Source organism: Erpetoichthys calabaricus, chromosome 15 (genome assembly GCF_900747795.2).
Source record: "Erpetoichthys calabaricus chromosome 15, fErpCal1.3, whole genome shotgun sequence".
Taxonomy (NCBI): domain Eukaryota; kingdom Metazoa; phylum Chordata; class Cladistia; order Polypteriformes; family Polypteridae; genus Erpetoichthys; species Erpetoichthys calabaricus.
Genome location: NC_041408.2, coordinates 37,966,600 through 37,980,181, shown reverse-complemented (window position 1 = coordinate 37,980,181; position 13,582 = coordinate 37,966,600). Strand labels below are relative to the sequence as shown.

Below are 13,582 nucleotides of genomic sequence, written 5' to 3'. Positions count from 1 at the left end.
GAATGAAAGATCAAGAGGATAAACGATAAAGTCATTTTAATAGCCCATATTGTTTTTTTTTTTTTTTTTTACTAAGGGTACCAATATTATAGGGAACTATATCAACTGATGCAATTCTAAATGTATGTTTAATGCTGGACATTTCCTGTACTGGTGAATAATGTAAATCAAACTTTATACAGTATCATTCAAAAGTTTTAAGTGGGTTTGGAAAAAGCTGAATTAAATGACGTACATTTGCCCCAACAAGATCCTGTAACTGACTTATGAAATATAATGCTCTGATAATAAATTATTGATACTTTCTCAATTTTATGTGTCTTGTTATGAGAAGTGAAGCAAAATTACACCTTTTATTGGCTAACTGAACAGATTACAATTTTCACGCTTTCGTGTCAGCTCATGCCCCCTATTCAGGCAAGCTGTAATACAGAAACTGGAGCTCCCTGTATTTATATAGCCAATAGGACAGAGACAGCATTCGAAAACATTTTAGTGGGTTTTCCTTTTGGCATTTCATTAAGTGAAAGTTGTCACTGTTCAAATGTGCCAGTTTCTTCCACTGGGTCTTCCGTTTCTTATACTAGTAGTTAACTATGAAAACCGAGATAATTAAACATAATACTCGCTTATATTTTTAACACATAGCTTATTACTTTCGGAGGTTTCGACTAAAATCTTGAAACATTCTAAGAATCCGTCTACTTAAATAGAAAATGGATATTTTGGTATATCGAGCAATCAAAGTTAACATATATCTGTTAACGTTTGAGTTTAAAAACTTTTAATTTACTAATTCAATCCTTAATATGAGCTAAACTACAAGAATGGCAAAGCACTATTCTTATAAAAAATACAATGTGCGTTTCTGCGAGTTTATCAATCTAATTCCTGAAACACAGTCACTTTGATAGTTAAACTACGAAAACTAAAACACTCTAATGTAAAATTACACAGTAAAATTATGAAATCCTAAGTGATCTTAATAATGAAAAAAGTCTTATTACACGATGGCATGTTCACAATACAAAATATCCTTCTGTAAAATCGTCAGTAGTAAATGAAGAAGAATAACATGGAAAACGTTCATATTATTGTTGTCATTAAAAATGATTACCACGCTGAAAATATTCTCTTGCCATTCCCAAAAAGTGACCACTTCCAGCGTGCAATTTTAGACCTAGTTAAGTGTGCCAAACTAAAACATGGAAACATGCCTGGTGACGGTAATTAAATCAAATTGTAAAAGAAAGAAAGAACACATTAAGAGACTGTTATTACCTTTAAAATATTATGGGCCTCCGGCCGCCTGATCATTTAAGAATTGATGTCAGTTTTCTCGTACTCCGCTCTGTAGTGATCAAAATGAGACAAAAAAATATTTACATATATATATTTATATTAATCTGCTTTGTGTTTGGCTTAGTTGATTTCAGTCAAATAGTAGGTTGATTTGCTTTTGTTTAACTGACAGCAGCCATATTCATATCAACACTGGAAGCAGACAGTGGATCACCGGGAATTGTAGTTCAATGACACGACCAACCTGCCTAATTTTATAATAATAAAAGCTATTTTATGGATTTGAATAAAACTACGATTCCCATGATGCTAGCAGAAACGACAGGATATCCGGGTTATTTCCTGTGCGCGTTTTGTGAAGAGTGTAGTGGAATCACGAACTGTGAAAAACACGTGAAAACAAGATTCAGCAATAGATTAAATCGTCAAGAATTATAAAGTTTTTTTATTTTTCTTCATCTTAAGAAGAAGTGGATTCAAAAAAGTTTCAGCTGATCTTCAATCAGTTATTCTATGTGCAGAAATGAAGTTGGTATGTACTTAAATATTTCGAAGTAATTAGGTGAGACTTCATTAATAAGGTAATTTCCAGATACCTTAGCTATTTTATTGTAGGCGACTTTTTGTCTAGCGCCTAAAACAAAGGTATGATTAAACCATGTACACATTAATGTAGTTTTCTCCTATAATTTTGGCCTAATATGTCCACGTTAGGTCCCTTTGAAGACCACATAAAACGTGCTACATGTTACGGACAGCATAACATTGAATAACGAAATGTAGTGAATTGTAGCGTGTACTTTGCGTGGTACGCATTTTACCGAGGCATGCACGTGAATAGGTTTTGTCTTTGTAGTGAACTATTTATTTTTTAGACAGTTTTTCGTGCACATCTCATATCTTGCAATGTAACGTCGAAGCAGTATTCTGTTTATGGTATTTTATAATGTTCCTTGTCTTACCAGGGTGAATATAGGCTGACATTCCATAATTGTTTTTCGGTACTCTAAAATATTAGTTTATCCATAATTGTTCCTTTATTGTTTCAGACTACGCTCAAGTTTTGTTAAGCTTAATATAAATGATACTGTATACATATGTTTTAATTAAATGTCATGTAAATGATTAATTCTTCTATACACAGTGATGTGTTTTGGTGAAAATGACTGTTTGGACTGCACACTAATACCATATACAAAAACTCGTCTCTTTCCTGAGAAGGCAAGGTTCCTTTGCGTGGAGGACGAAGCGTGACTTAAAAGTAAATAAATACATCTTTGGCATAAAGAAATACATTTTTGGTAGAAATTAATTCTCGTCATAAATAAAAGAATAAATAAGTAAATATTTTGAAAAAATGAATACATTAATAAATAAGATGTATGTATTCACGCCAAACATGTATTGACTTACTTATTTTTACGGGTTCTTCGTCTCTTTGTTAATAAGGTGGGCGGTGCTAAACGTTTTCTAAATCACTGTTAGTCAGTGGGGCAAACCAGGCAGTAGTAGCTCCCTTTTGTCCAGTCATGCAATGGCTTTCACGTGAGAAACACTAGCCATGGTACTGAGGCTGAGCAACTTGAACACCAAATTTGTTCATTGCATACTTATTGGTTGGTAAAATGAGATCCTAAATAATGTAGTTTTTGGTGTGTTTGAATTGTAGTTTCATAAACAGGCATGTTGTTAAACTAGAAAACACTGTGCTAACACGTTTTTTTATGTAAAGGAAAGAAACGTCAGTATCTGTGGTGGAGCCCATAAACCCAAGTTCACGTAACGTCTGAAGCACAGACTTCAACATGGTGTATCTGAAAATAAATTAGTATAAAATGCCATAGAGTATCTGTGTTAAATATGTAGTTCAGCCTGTTTCACCATTTACCATGAATCAGTTCAACAACAAATAACTCTCGAGCCCCATTTACAGATGTCATTTCATGCATCATATCTATATAGTATCTACATGCAAATTGGATGCAGTTTGGTACTTTGCAGTTTTTGAGAATGTCAATTGATGTGACATCTTGAATAAACGTTATAAAGTAATGCTGAGAGGCCACATGAAAGATCAAAAGTTGAAATCTTTCTTTTAAGGTTCCTTGTTTTGACATCCTCATGTGATGAGTTTTTTTTTTTTTTTTTTTTTTATTTCTCCTTCCTTTTCCAGTAAGGTTGTAATAATCAAGCTAAAATCTTGGTGGCAACACAAACTTGCATATCTGTTCAGTGCACAATGTGTCAGAGGGAAATAGTCTCCATTCTTTCAGTTGGCAATGGCCAAATCAATGTTACCTTTAAGCTCCACCTATACTATTTGACTTTTTTGGAGGCTGCTATGAGTTACCTGCAAAAATAAATAAATTGCAGCCATTTCTCTTAGCACCACAGTTAGTGGCTTTCTTGTGGAAGTCATTGCATGACTAGAGGGAAGTGAAGAGAACTAATCAGTCAGATACTGTTTCTTCTCCCTGCTTTACACCCTTTCCAGTAGTACTTTAGAAAATGGTTAGAGGTGCCCTGCTCATTAACATAGAGATAAAAAAAAATCTGGAAATAAATTATTTTTTCTGGTATTTATGGCAAGAATTTATTTCTACGAACAATTGTATTTATTTATTTATGCCAAAGATGTCTCTGGTGTGGGTAAGAATTACTATATATAGTCTGTCATTCTGCGGGTGTTCTGATGCAGTGGTATGATGGGCAGTAACGTGAGAACAAAAAATATGAACAGGTGAGATGTTGTGTCCATGGGGCACCAGCATTACATACTGCAACAATGTCTGTCACCCATTTTAACCTGTTGGCTTCAACAGAATATGGATTTTTTTTTAAATATATTTTTCCTTTTGGAATGAGTTGTATTTTGTTGGGCTTTTATGTGCAAGGGACTTTCAAAAAGTTTCCATACTTTTTTTTATGCTATTTATTACAATTTCAAAAACAAATTACAAATCACTTTTCTACATAGTCACCTTCCTTTGCGATGCAATTTTCCCAGCGTCGTACAAACTTTTTAATGCCATCAGTAAAAAATGTTTTTAGTTTAGTGCATAGCCACTGATGCACCGCTGCTCTCCCATCTTAATCACATGATAAATTCACATTCCCCTTAACGCTTTTTGAGCAATTCAAAAAGGTGGAAATTAGCTCTAAATTCAGACTATAAGATGGGTGTTCCATAACCTCCCAGTTCAGTTGTCTGAGGGTTTCCATTGTGTGGGCTGCAGTGTGGGGACAGGCGTTGTTGTGCAACAACACAATTCCCTTTGACAGATTTCCTCATCTTTTAGAGTGGATTGTGGGTTTCAAATCTCTCTGAAGCATGTCACAATATGTTGCACTTGTGACCGTTGTTCAATGTTCCTGATAGATTTTGAGAATAGGCCCTTGAGAGTCCCAGAAGATGGTCAACATCAACTTTCCTGCCGACAGTTATGTCTTAGATTTCTTTGCTACAGGAGATGATTAATGCTTCAATTGCATACTCTGTCGCTTGCTTTTAGGCTCATAATGGTGAACCCACGTTTCATCACCAGTGACTGTATGCTGCAGAAAATTGTCGCCTTCTTCATGATAACGGGCCAAGTGTTGGGAACAGACATCAGAAGCTTGAGCTTATGCTCCTTTGTCAGTTGCTTAGGCACCCTCTGGCACACACTTTACTGAACATAAGGCTGTCATGAATCCGGGCATAGGCAGATACAACACTCACATTCAGCTCCCCTGCAACCTTTTCAACTGGTATTCTTATGTTTTCTCGAATCAGTTCCAGGGTTCGTTCTTTATTCCTCGTGGTTGTGGCTGTAACTGGACGTCCGGCGCGCTCTGTATCCGTCACACTAGTAATGCCAATTTTGAACATTTCAATCCACTCCTAGTTGACTATACGAGAAAGAACTTTACCCCCATGCTGAGCAAACAAAAGAAGATGAATTTGTGCTCCCAGCATACCTTCTGCCCACAAAAAGCATATTATGGAATGCTGTTCCTCTTTGGTGCAATTTATAAGTTAATAAGTTCACAGCCATCTTCACCACAAGGTGACAACATTTATACTAAACTGCAAGGGCAGCCAGCTTGCCAGACAGAACTAGTCACATAACCCTCTCAGACATGACCAATTACTACTCCTCCCGCCTTCACTGAACGAAAATATAGAAGTGTGAAAATGTTTTGAACGTCCCTCGTATATCAGAGTAACCTTTGCAGTAGTGCTGGGCGGTATACCGGTTCATACTGAAAACCGTTTTTTATTTTTTTTATGATATGGATTTTTCTTATACCGCAACACCGGTTTAAATTGCCTAAACGACGTTCAGAACGTGGCGCAGCGGGAAACTGTTCAAGTGGGGACCTTTTTCACTGCTACACTGCTAAACACAGATTTGTTGCACTAGGGCTCTTTTTCACTGCTACACCACCAAATAGTGGGCGGTAGCATAGGTATGCCGCGCGGTGAAAATGGACAGAGAGCTGAAAAAAAGGAGTCACGTCTGTTGCCTGGAGATGCTTTAGTTTTAAAAGGTCAGATGTGTAAATACTGTTTCTATACTACTGGATAATACTGCAAGCCAAGTTGTACTTGTTTTATTTGTTTTCAATACAGTGTAATGTACCTGGGTACTGTGTAATATTGTGACGACATGTTGACTTTATTCTCGTACTTTGTCATTAAAGTAGAACATCGTAAACTAAACTTCATCGTAAAATGAATATTTAATTTACTAGATTTTCTCAAACCCCGTCATATGTTATATAGCACATTAAATGCTTTGTGTTAAGTGTTCCCTGAGCTTCTTAAACTGACTTCCTCTGCACTAAGAGGAGACACCGGCAGCAATTGCTGCACACAATCCATTCACATGATATTCATGCTCTCTGAACATTTAGAATGCCAAGATAAATACTTGATATAATTTTCATGGTGAAATGCATTAAAGCATGTATTAATCATGTAGGGGCACGGCGGCGTGGAGGTTGCACTGCTGCCTCGTAGCAAGGGTGTCCCGGGTGTACCCTGCCTTGCATTTGCATGTTTTTCTGGTGGGTTTACTCGGTGTGCTTCAGTTTCCTTTCAAAGTCATGTAGGATGTGGGGTTTTGTTATGCTATATTGACCCTGCTAGTGTGTGTTTTGCTCGTATTCATCCTGTGATGTACTGGCAACTCGTTCAGGGATGGACACAACCCTGAATGGATGGCATAATTAAACATGTATAACGAAGATATTTTTAAAGTTCTGAACACTCCGTGGGCTAAGTTTATAACTAGTTTTAATTTCACAAAGACATTTATCGTGTGGTGATTGGTTATGTGGAGAAAGAAAAAGGAAGGATAGAAATTGGGGTTTTGGTACGTCAGATAGAGACAGCAAGCGTGCAATAAAGAAAGCCTGCTCAGAATAACATCCATTGAATTCTGTGTTCGTCTCTCTGACCACCAGATCACAAACCCAACATTTAAACAATATTTAAGTTAAACCTGTGTGATACCCATTCATACATCCAGTTTTTCGGAGCCTCGTCACACTTGCCATAAAGTTCTCTACACTGAATGTACACCGGGGACCCCTTACTGCGAGGGAGCAGCACTAACGCCACACTACCGTGCATGTTTAATACCTGCTTTAATGCATTTCATCATGAAAATGATATCAAGTATTTATCTTAGCATTCTAAATTTTCAGAGAGCAGGAATATCATATAGTGAATGGATTCTGTATGGTGATCGCTGTCTTCTCTTAGTGCGGAGGAAGTCAGTTTAAGAAGCATAGTGATTAACAACTGGGTCAGGGAACACAACACAAAGCATTTAATTTGCTACATTAACTTATGACGGGGTTTGAGAAAATCTAGTAAATTAAACAATGATTTTAGGATGAAGTTTAGTTTACGACATTCTACTTTAATTATAAAGTAAACTATGAGAATAGAGTGGAAATGTTGACTTTAATCGCGACATAAACGGCGAGAATAAAGTGGAAATGTCGACTTTATTCTCGACGTATAGTTTTTTTTTTCTTCCCTGTGTCCGTATTTCTTTTTCTTCACCGTGGCCCTAATATGATTCCGTAGGGCTATACCACAAATACAATTATAAATGCAAGTTGCAGTTGTATTATTTATGTATATAGCTTAGCTTGAAGCAAGGTCCATATTAATGCAGTTTGCCTAAATGATAGTTCAGTTGGTAAAGATGTCATCACCAAGATTGCACTTGTTTTATTTTATTTTAATTTGGTGAATACTGTGTAATGCACCTGGGCTTTTGGAGCCTTGAAGTAATAGTGCAACTATCAGTAATAATACAATTATTTTATTGTTATTATTTATTAGTTTAAATATTATGCAGTTTAATGATGGTAAAGTTGTTTAAAAAGTCACTTTAACGTGTCAGTGGACAGAGATTGTTAACATTAACAGAAAGTGTAGTTGTTTTACAAAAAATATTTATTTATTCCTTTTCTAAGACATGTTCAGTGCAATACAACTTTTGACAAGCACTTCTGGATATTTTCCTAAGTCTAAATACCTCTTTGGATGGTTGAAAATATGTTGTCAAAATTATAATTTAAGTTTTTGCAAAATTTATTAAATAAAAAGGTTCTATATTTTGACTGCATCTGTCATGCAATGTGATTTCCTTCTCTTCATTTGTGCCACCCCCTTGAAAAGTATCACTTTATGGGGCAATGCAAACCTGTATTAATACTTGTGTGCACATTAAAATGTTTTTTTTGTACAATGTTCAATGCTCTTGACAGTGGAATAGGTTATTCTTAGCCAGTAATTGCAGTGGAAAATGTGTTTAACATCCGCTCATGCATGGGAAAAAATACCGTCAAATACCGTGAAACCGGGATAATTTAGAAAAATACTGTGATATAGAATTTTGGTCATACCGCCCACCCCTACTTTGCAGTTAACTTTTGGGATCAATGATGAATTTATCTTGTTTGAAGTATGCTGTCCTTGTGACAATATTAATACTAATAATTTCAATTACTGTAAAATACACAATATGATTTGTGAATTTGTTGTAAGATATATGTTAATGCAAATTATATTTTTCCTTACATTAATAAGACATTCATTTTATTACATAATTTATCTTTTTAATATTTTTAGTACTGCCTATCTGGTCACCCCACCCTGCCATGTAATGTTCTCAAGTTCAAATCAACTACCATCATGCTCGATTGTGGCCTGGACATGACTTCTGTATTAAACTTCATACCTTTGCCGCTAGTTCACAGGTAATGGAAAGATAGCTTTGTAACAATGCTAAATAAACTTAAAAACTATTTGACTACATTCATATTGTTTATTTTTAACTTTGATTTAAAAGGGCAGAATTTACCCTCACTGTTAAGTAAACAATAACACTTGTTAACTTGAGAGCCAAATTGGGTTATTTTATGTGTATCTTTTTGATTAATATGAACATTTTATTAAAATTGTTTGTAATTATGATAAGAATTTTTATGGTATGAGTGTTAAATATTTTTGTACATGTTTTATAAGTTAATTTTTTTTTTTTTATGGTTGCTGAGCGCTTAATTGGCAGAATTTCACTTTGCTAATAAAACTGAGCAGGTAACACCTGTGGTCTGCAGATTAATTATAAAAACACCATGTTAATATGGAGCATAAGGTTTCTCCCTGGCTGGTTATTGAAGGCGCTTAGTATAAAAAAAATCTGAATTGGTATTGGAATCATCCAGTTTTAGTAACATGAAGCCAGTGATTAGTATTGGCCATAGAAAAACTGTATTGGAGCATCCATAGTTCAGTCATAAGGTTACTGATACCCATGGTTCACCTTAGTTTAAATTATTTGTGTTTTTGTGATTTAGAGCACGATACTCTTGTTTCATTGTCATTTTATTAATAATTTAGAATGTCTTCTGTGAAATAAGTTATAAGGCTTTGTGTGTGTGTTTTTTTTTCCCCCCCTTCTCAGTTAAAAAATGTTTCCATTCCAAGTTCAGATACAACATCATAAACACAAGTTCCATTTAAATAAAACCAGTTTATTCATACAAATGCATTTTACAGAGGTTCCCATAGTGCAATAAACACAATTCTCTTCAGTTTTCTCCTTCTTTTTTCCTGTAGACATCCCAGGTGAGCTTTGTCCACTTCCACCCGACTCTGACTCGCCTGGATGAGGTCAAGCAGCTTCTTTTATCTAGCACCCGGGAGTACTTAAGGTGCTATGGAAGCACTTCTGGGTCACATGGAAGTACAACAAAGCAGGCGTGAAGAATCCCTGTAGCACCTTGTGGTGGCGGCCCCATGGAACTCAACAAGGCTGTTCTAGTTAACTACATTGTCCAGAATGCCTTATGAGTATCTGTGGTGGCATAGGGCTGGCCTCCCGTCCACTTAGGGAATCACACCCATGTGTGTCATCCATGACAATATAAAATATGTTTGCAAACGTCCCGGAGGAATGGAACTTGTTCATAAGTAGAGTGTCCCTCATATCTCCATCCTTAGCACACAACCCTTAACAATGAAATAATTACTGTCCTGGGTGAAAGTAGTGATTATGAAGTTAACAGTAGAATTACCAAAGCTTACAAATAAACTTGTAAATCCGGCCCACCTGAAATCCGCTTGCACCTCTCCGTCTGCGTCTTTTGTCTTGTAAATGTGTTAATAAGCCCAAGCAACCTACTATCTCATCCTCCCACCTCCGCAGAAAATGCAAAAACCTCTCATAACTCAAGCCTTGTTTATCAGGGAATCAGGTACCCAGAGCTGTATAGGCTAAAAAAATATATTGTCATTTGGAACACATGCATTTCACATGTGTTCCGTGTCTCCAAAGATCTATGTAAGTGTAGGATGACAGGAAATGCAAGAAATGTTGAATACATACCTGTTTTAGTACTAAAGACAAAAGTTTGACATGAAATGTATAATGTGTGAAGACTGAAATCCAAATATCAAATAAGCACTTTAAGAAAAGGTACAAATATAACAGAACAAGTGTGCTTTTATTCAAGACTATAACAGAAGACAAAGAAATCAGGTTAGTGTGGCTTGATGTAGTGACTTCTTTGGTAATACAGTGGTAAGAGTTGCTGACTCCTATTCAAAAAAGTCGCTGGTTCGAGCCTCCCCGCTTCTCAAAATAAACATTTTGAGTAGTAAGCTGCTATTGTTACTATTATACAATAAAAGGATACATTTGATTTGAGTCTGTTTAAATGTATGATACTTGTACAGGTTAGCATTTTTTTATTTATTTTTTTTTTTATTCAGTTTTATTCTCTGTCGCGTTCATGCTTGCCCCGATCTGACACTGTTAGTTTTCAAATAAAGGCGTGCTATAACGGAGGTGAACTCGGATGAATACATGAGAGAAAGAGAATGGAAGGCCCACCCCACACAAGAAACGTCCACTCACATAAAAGAATAACGAAGCTGCACCAGGCATAAAGGCAACAAGTGGCACGTTTGGATGCACCAACAGGTCGAGGCGTCATACTGCCAGTCAGTCTGCCTCTCACCTGTCCTCCAACGAAGCAGCACGGCTTACAGATATCACAGACGTATCGTGCAAAGTCCTGTTTCTGATTATGTTTGTTGTTGTTGTATGTTTTGTGATGGTCTTTACATGAGAAACATTTGTATGTTACTTGTACAAAAGCCAGATCGAATGTTATTTACCTTGATTTATTTACTTATCTTTCTATAGCGTAAAGTCACAAGTAGACTGCAGAGCTTCTTGTGCTTAATCGACAAGGGCATGCTCACAAATTATATGTGTAATCCCATGAAAATACCTGCTGACACTTTAGTACACGAGCAATGGTACGAGAATGCAGTTAGACTTCTTTTTTGGGTACATACAAGCAGCTCTGAAAATGTCTGCATGGTTTGGGTCTACATACCTCTGTGAGTCTGCCTTTTCTGACATCAACAACACTTATTTATATAGCACATTTTCATACAAAAAAGTAGCTCAAAGTGCTTTACATAATGAAGAAAATAAAAATAAAAGACAAAGTAAGAAATGTAAAATAAGACATTAGTTAACATAGAATAAGAGTAAGGTCCGATGGCCAGGGAGGACAGAAAAAAAAAAAAAAACTCCAGACGGCTGGAGAAAAAAGTAAAATCTGCAGGGGTTCCAGGCCACAAGACCGCCCAGTCCCCTCTGGCCATTCTACCTAACATAAATGAAACAGTCCTCTTTGTATTTAGGGTTCTCACGGAAGGACTTGATGATGATGGTCATTGAATCCATCAATGTTGGAACATCACAGTGCTTTGAGTAGATGGTGGTGGCGCAGGCTGCCACCACAAAGAAACCAGAAAAAGAAACAGAAGAGAGAGTAGAGGTTAGTACGGATTTTAGAGCCACCATGAATAGTTATTATAATGAATTGAATATGCAGAGTATCAGGATTAAATTAAAGTGAAGTTATCAGAAAGCCATGTTAAAGTAATGTGTTTTCAGCAGTTTTTTTTTTTAAAGTGCTCCACTGTATTAGCCTGGCGAATTCCTATTGGCAGGCTATTCCAGATCTTTGGTGCATAACAGCTGAAGGCCGCCTCACCACTTCTTTTAAGTTTTGCTCTTAGAATTCTAAGCAGACACTCATTTGAAGATCTAAGGTTACGATTTGGAATACAAGATGTCAGACATTCCGATATATAAGACGGAGTGAGATTATTTAAGGCTTTATAAACCATAAGCAGAATTTTAAAGTCAATCCTGAATGACACAGGTAACCAGTGTAGTGACATCAAAACTGGAGAAATGTGCTTGGATTTTCTTTTCCTAGTTAGGATTCTAGCAGCTGCATTCTGCACTAGTTGCAAATGATTTGTCTTTTTTGGGTAGTCCTGAGAGGAGTGCGTTACAGTAATCTAGTTGACTGAAAACAAACGCGTGAACTAATTTCTCAGCATCTTTCAATGATATAAGAGGTCTAACTTTTGCTGTTTCTTAAGTGAAAAAATGCTGTCCTAGTGGTCTGATGAATATGCGATTTAAAATTCAGATTACTGTCAACAGTTACCCCTAAGCTTTTTACCTCCGTCTTGACTTTTAATCCTAATGCATCCAGTTTGTTTCTAATAGCCTCATTGTATCCATTATCACTAAAATTTCAGTTTTCTTTATTTAGCTTTAGAAAATTACTATTCATCCATTCAGAAATACAAGTAAGACATTGTGTTAGTGAATCAAGAGATTCGGGGTCATCAGGTGCTATTGATAAGTACAGCTGTGTGTCATCAGCATAGCTGTGGTAGCTCACGTTGTGCCCTGAGATAGTCTATATTACTAAACAAAGGTTGTATATATGCATGGATGCCATAGGCCAGACGCACCGAAGCGTACTGCGCCTCAGCGCCCCAGAGTCAAACCCAGCGGCTTCCCAGAGTCAGTAAGTGGCGCCCAAACAACACAACACAACCTGTAAACTAAACTTGAGGTAAAGTGTGCACGCCAACGAGTTGCCATGGTGACATATTTAAACATAGACATAGAATAACTAGACACCTCATCACCAGCAGAATCGTACGTCAACGTCGCCGCCATATTGTGAGTGGCACTGCTGTAGAGTGAAATAATGAATAATGTGCTGTATGCTCCATACCAGGTCCTGGGGGATTACATTTCATAGGTAAGGCTGAACAATTGTTTTGGTTATATTTGGCCATTAGAAAATCCCATGTTATAATCTTTACTTTAGCTAAGCTAGCAAAGCTATGCATTTATGTGCTCAAGTGAGCCTTCAAACAACGTTTTGGGTAAACGTGTTTAGTCACTAACTATGTAGATTGCTCTTAGCTGTTAACATTTCTCAAACTTGATATTTTTTCTCAAGGAGCACATTGAGGAAACACAGTTTGAAATTGACAACTATCATTTTATGCTCATGTCTTTAGTTGTGTCTGTCTTCCACAAACTAAAGCTGCACCATATTGGCAGACAGAATACTCTCAAATTACAGGATCTGAGTGAGCGACACGGACTGTAAGTCTGTAGGAGATCAGTGAGGTTGTGGAGAGCTTTAAATGTTAAGATGGGTATTTAGTATTGTATTCTGTAGTTAACAGGGAGCCAGTGAAGTTGAGAGAGAATAGGTGTAATATGTTCAGTGGATTTACAACAGCAGGATATTATCCTGGCAGCAGAATTTTGAAGAAGTTGTAAGCGATGGATAAGTTTTTGTGGGATGCCAGATAGAATAGCATTACAATAATCTATACGTGAGGTGACTCGGGCATTAACCAGTACTTCAGTAC

The 13,582-nt window shown here is 36.6% G+C and overlaps 2 protein-coding genes across 6 annotated transcripts in view; one reads left to right on the top strand and one right to left on the bottom strand.

The window, feature by feature from the left end:
• The window catches only part of LOC114642857 (homeobox-containing protein 1), a 373,283-nt gene extending 371,773 nt beyond the window's left edge, over nt 1–1,510 (bottom strand). For all 4 annotated transcript variants that reach the window (XM_051919335.1, XM_051919336.1, XM_051919338.1 and 1 more), the window contains exon 1: nt 1,282–1,510. The gene's annotated coding sequence lies outside the window, so the exon portion shown is untranslated. The remainder of the gene's footprint in view (nt 1–1,281) is intronic.
• Nucleotides 1,511–1,631: 121 nt separating this feature from the next.
• Nucleotides 1,632–13,582, top strand: part of ints9 (integrator complex subunit 9) — a 315,943-nt gene continuing 303,992 nt past the window's right edge. Inside the window, exons 1-2 of one of the 2 annotated variants that reach the window (XM_051919331.1) lie at nt 1,632–1,834; nt 8,438–8,565. In XM_051919331.1, coding sequence (XP_051775291.1) covers nt 1,826–1,834; nt 8,438–8,565 — 137 coding nt within the window. In that variant the 5' untranslated portion in view covers nt 1,632–1,825. Of the gene's footprint in view, nt 1,865–8,437; nt 8,566–13,582 lie in introns of both variants that reach the window. The other variant, XM_051919332.1, reaches the window with a different exon arrangement.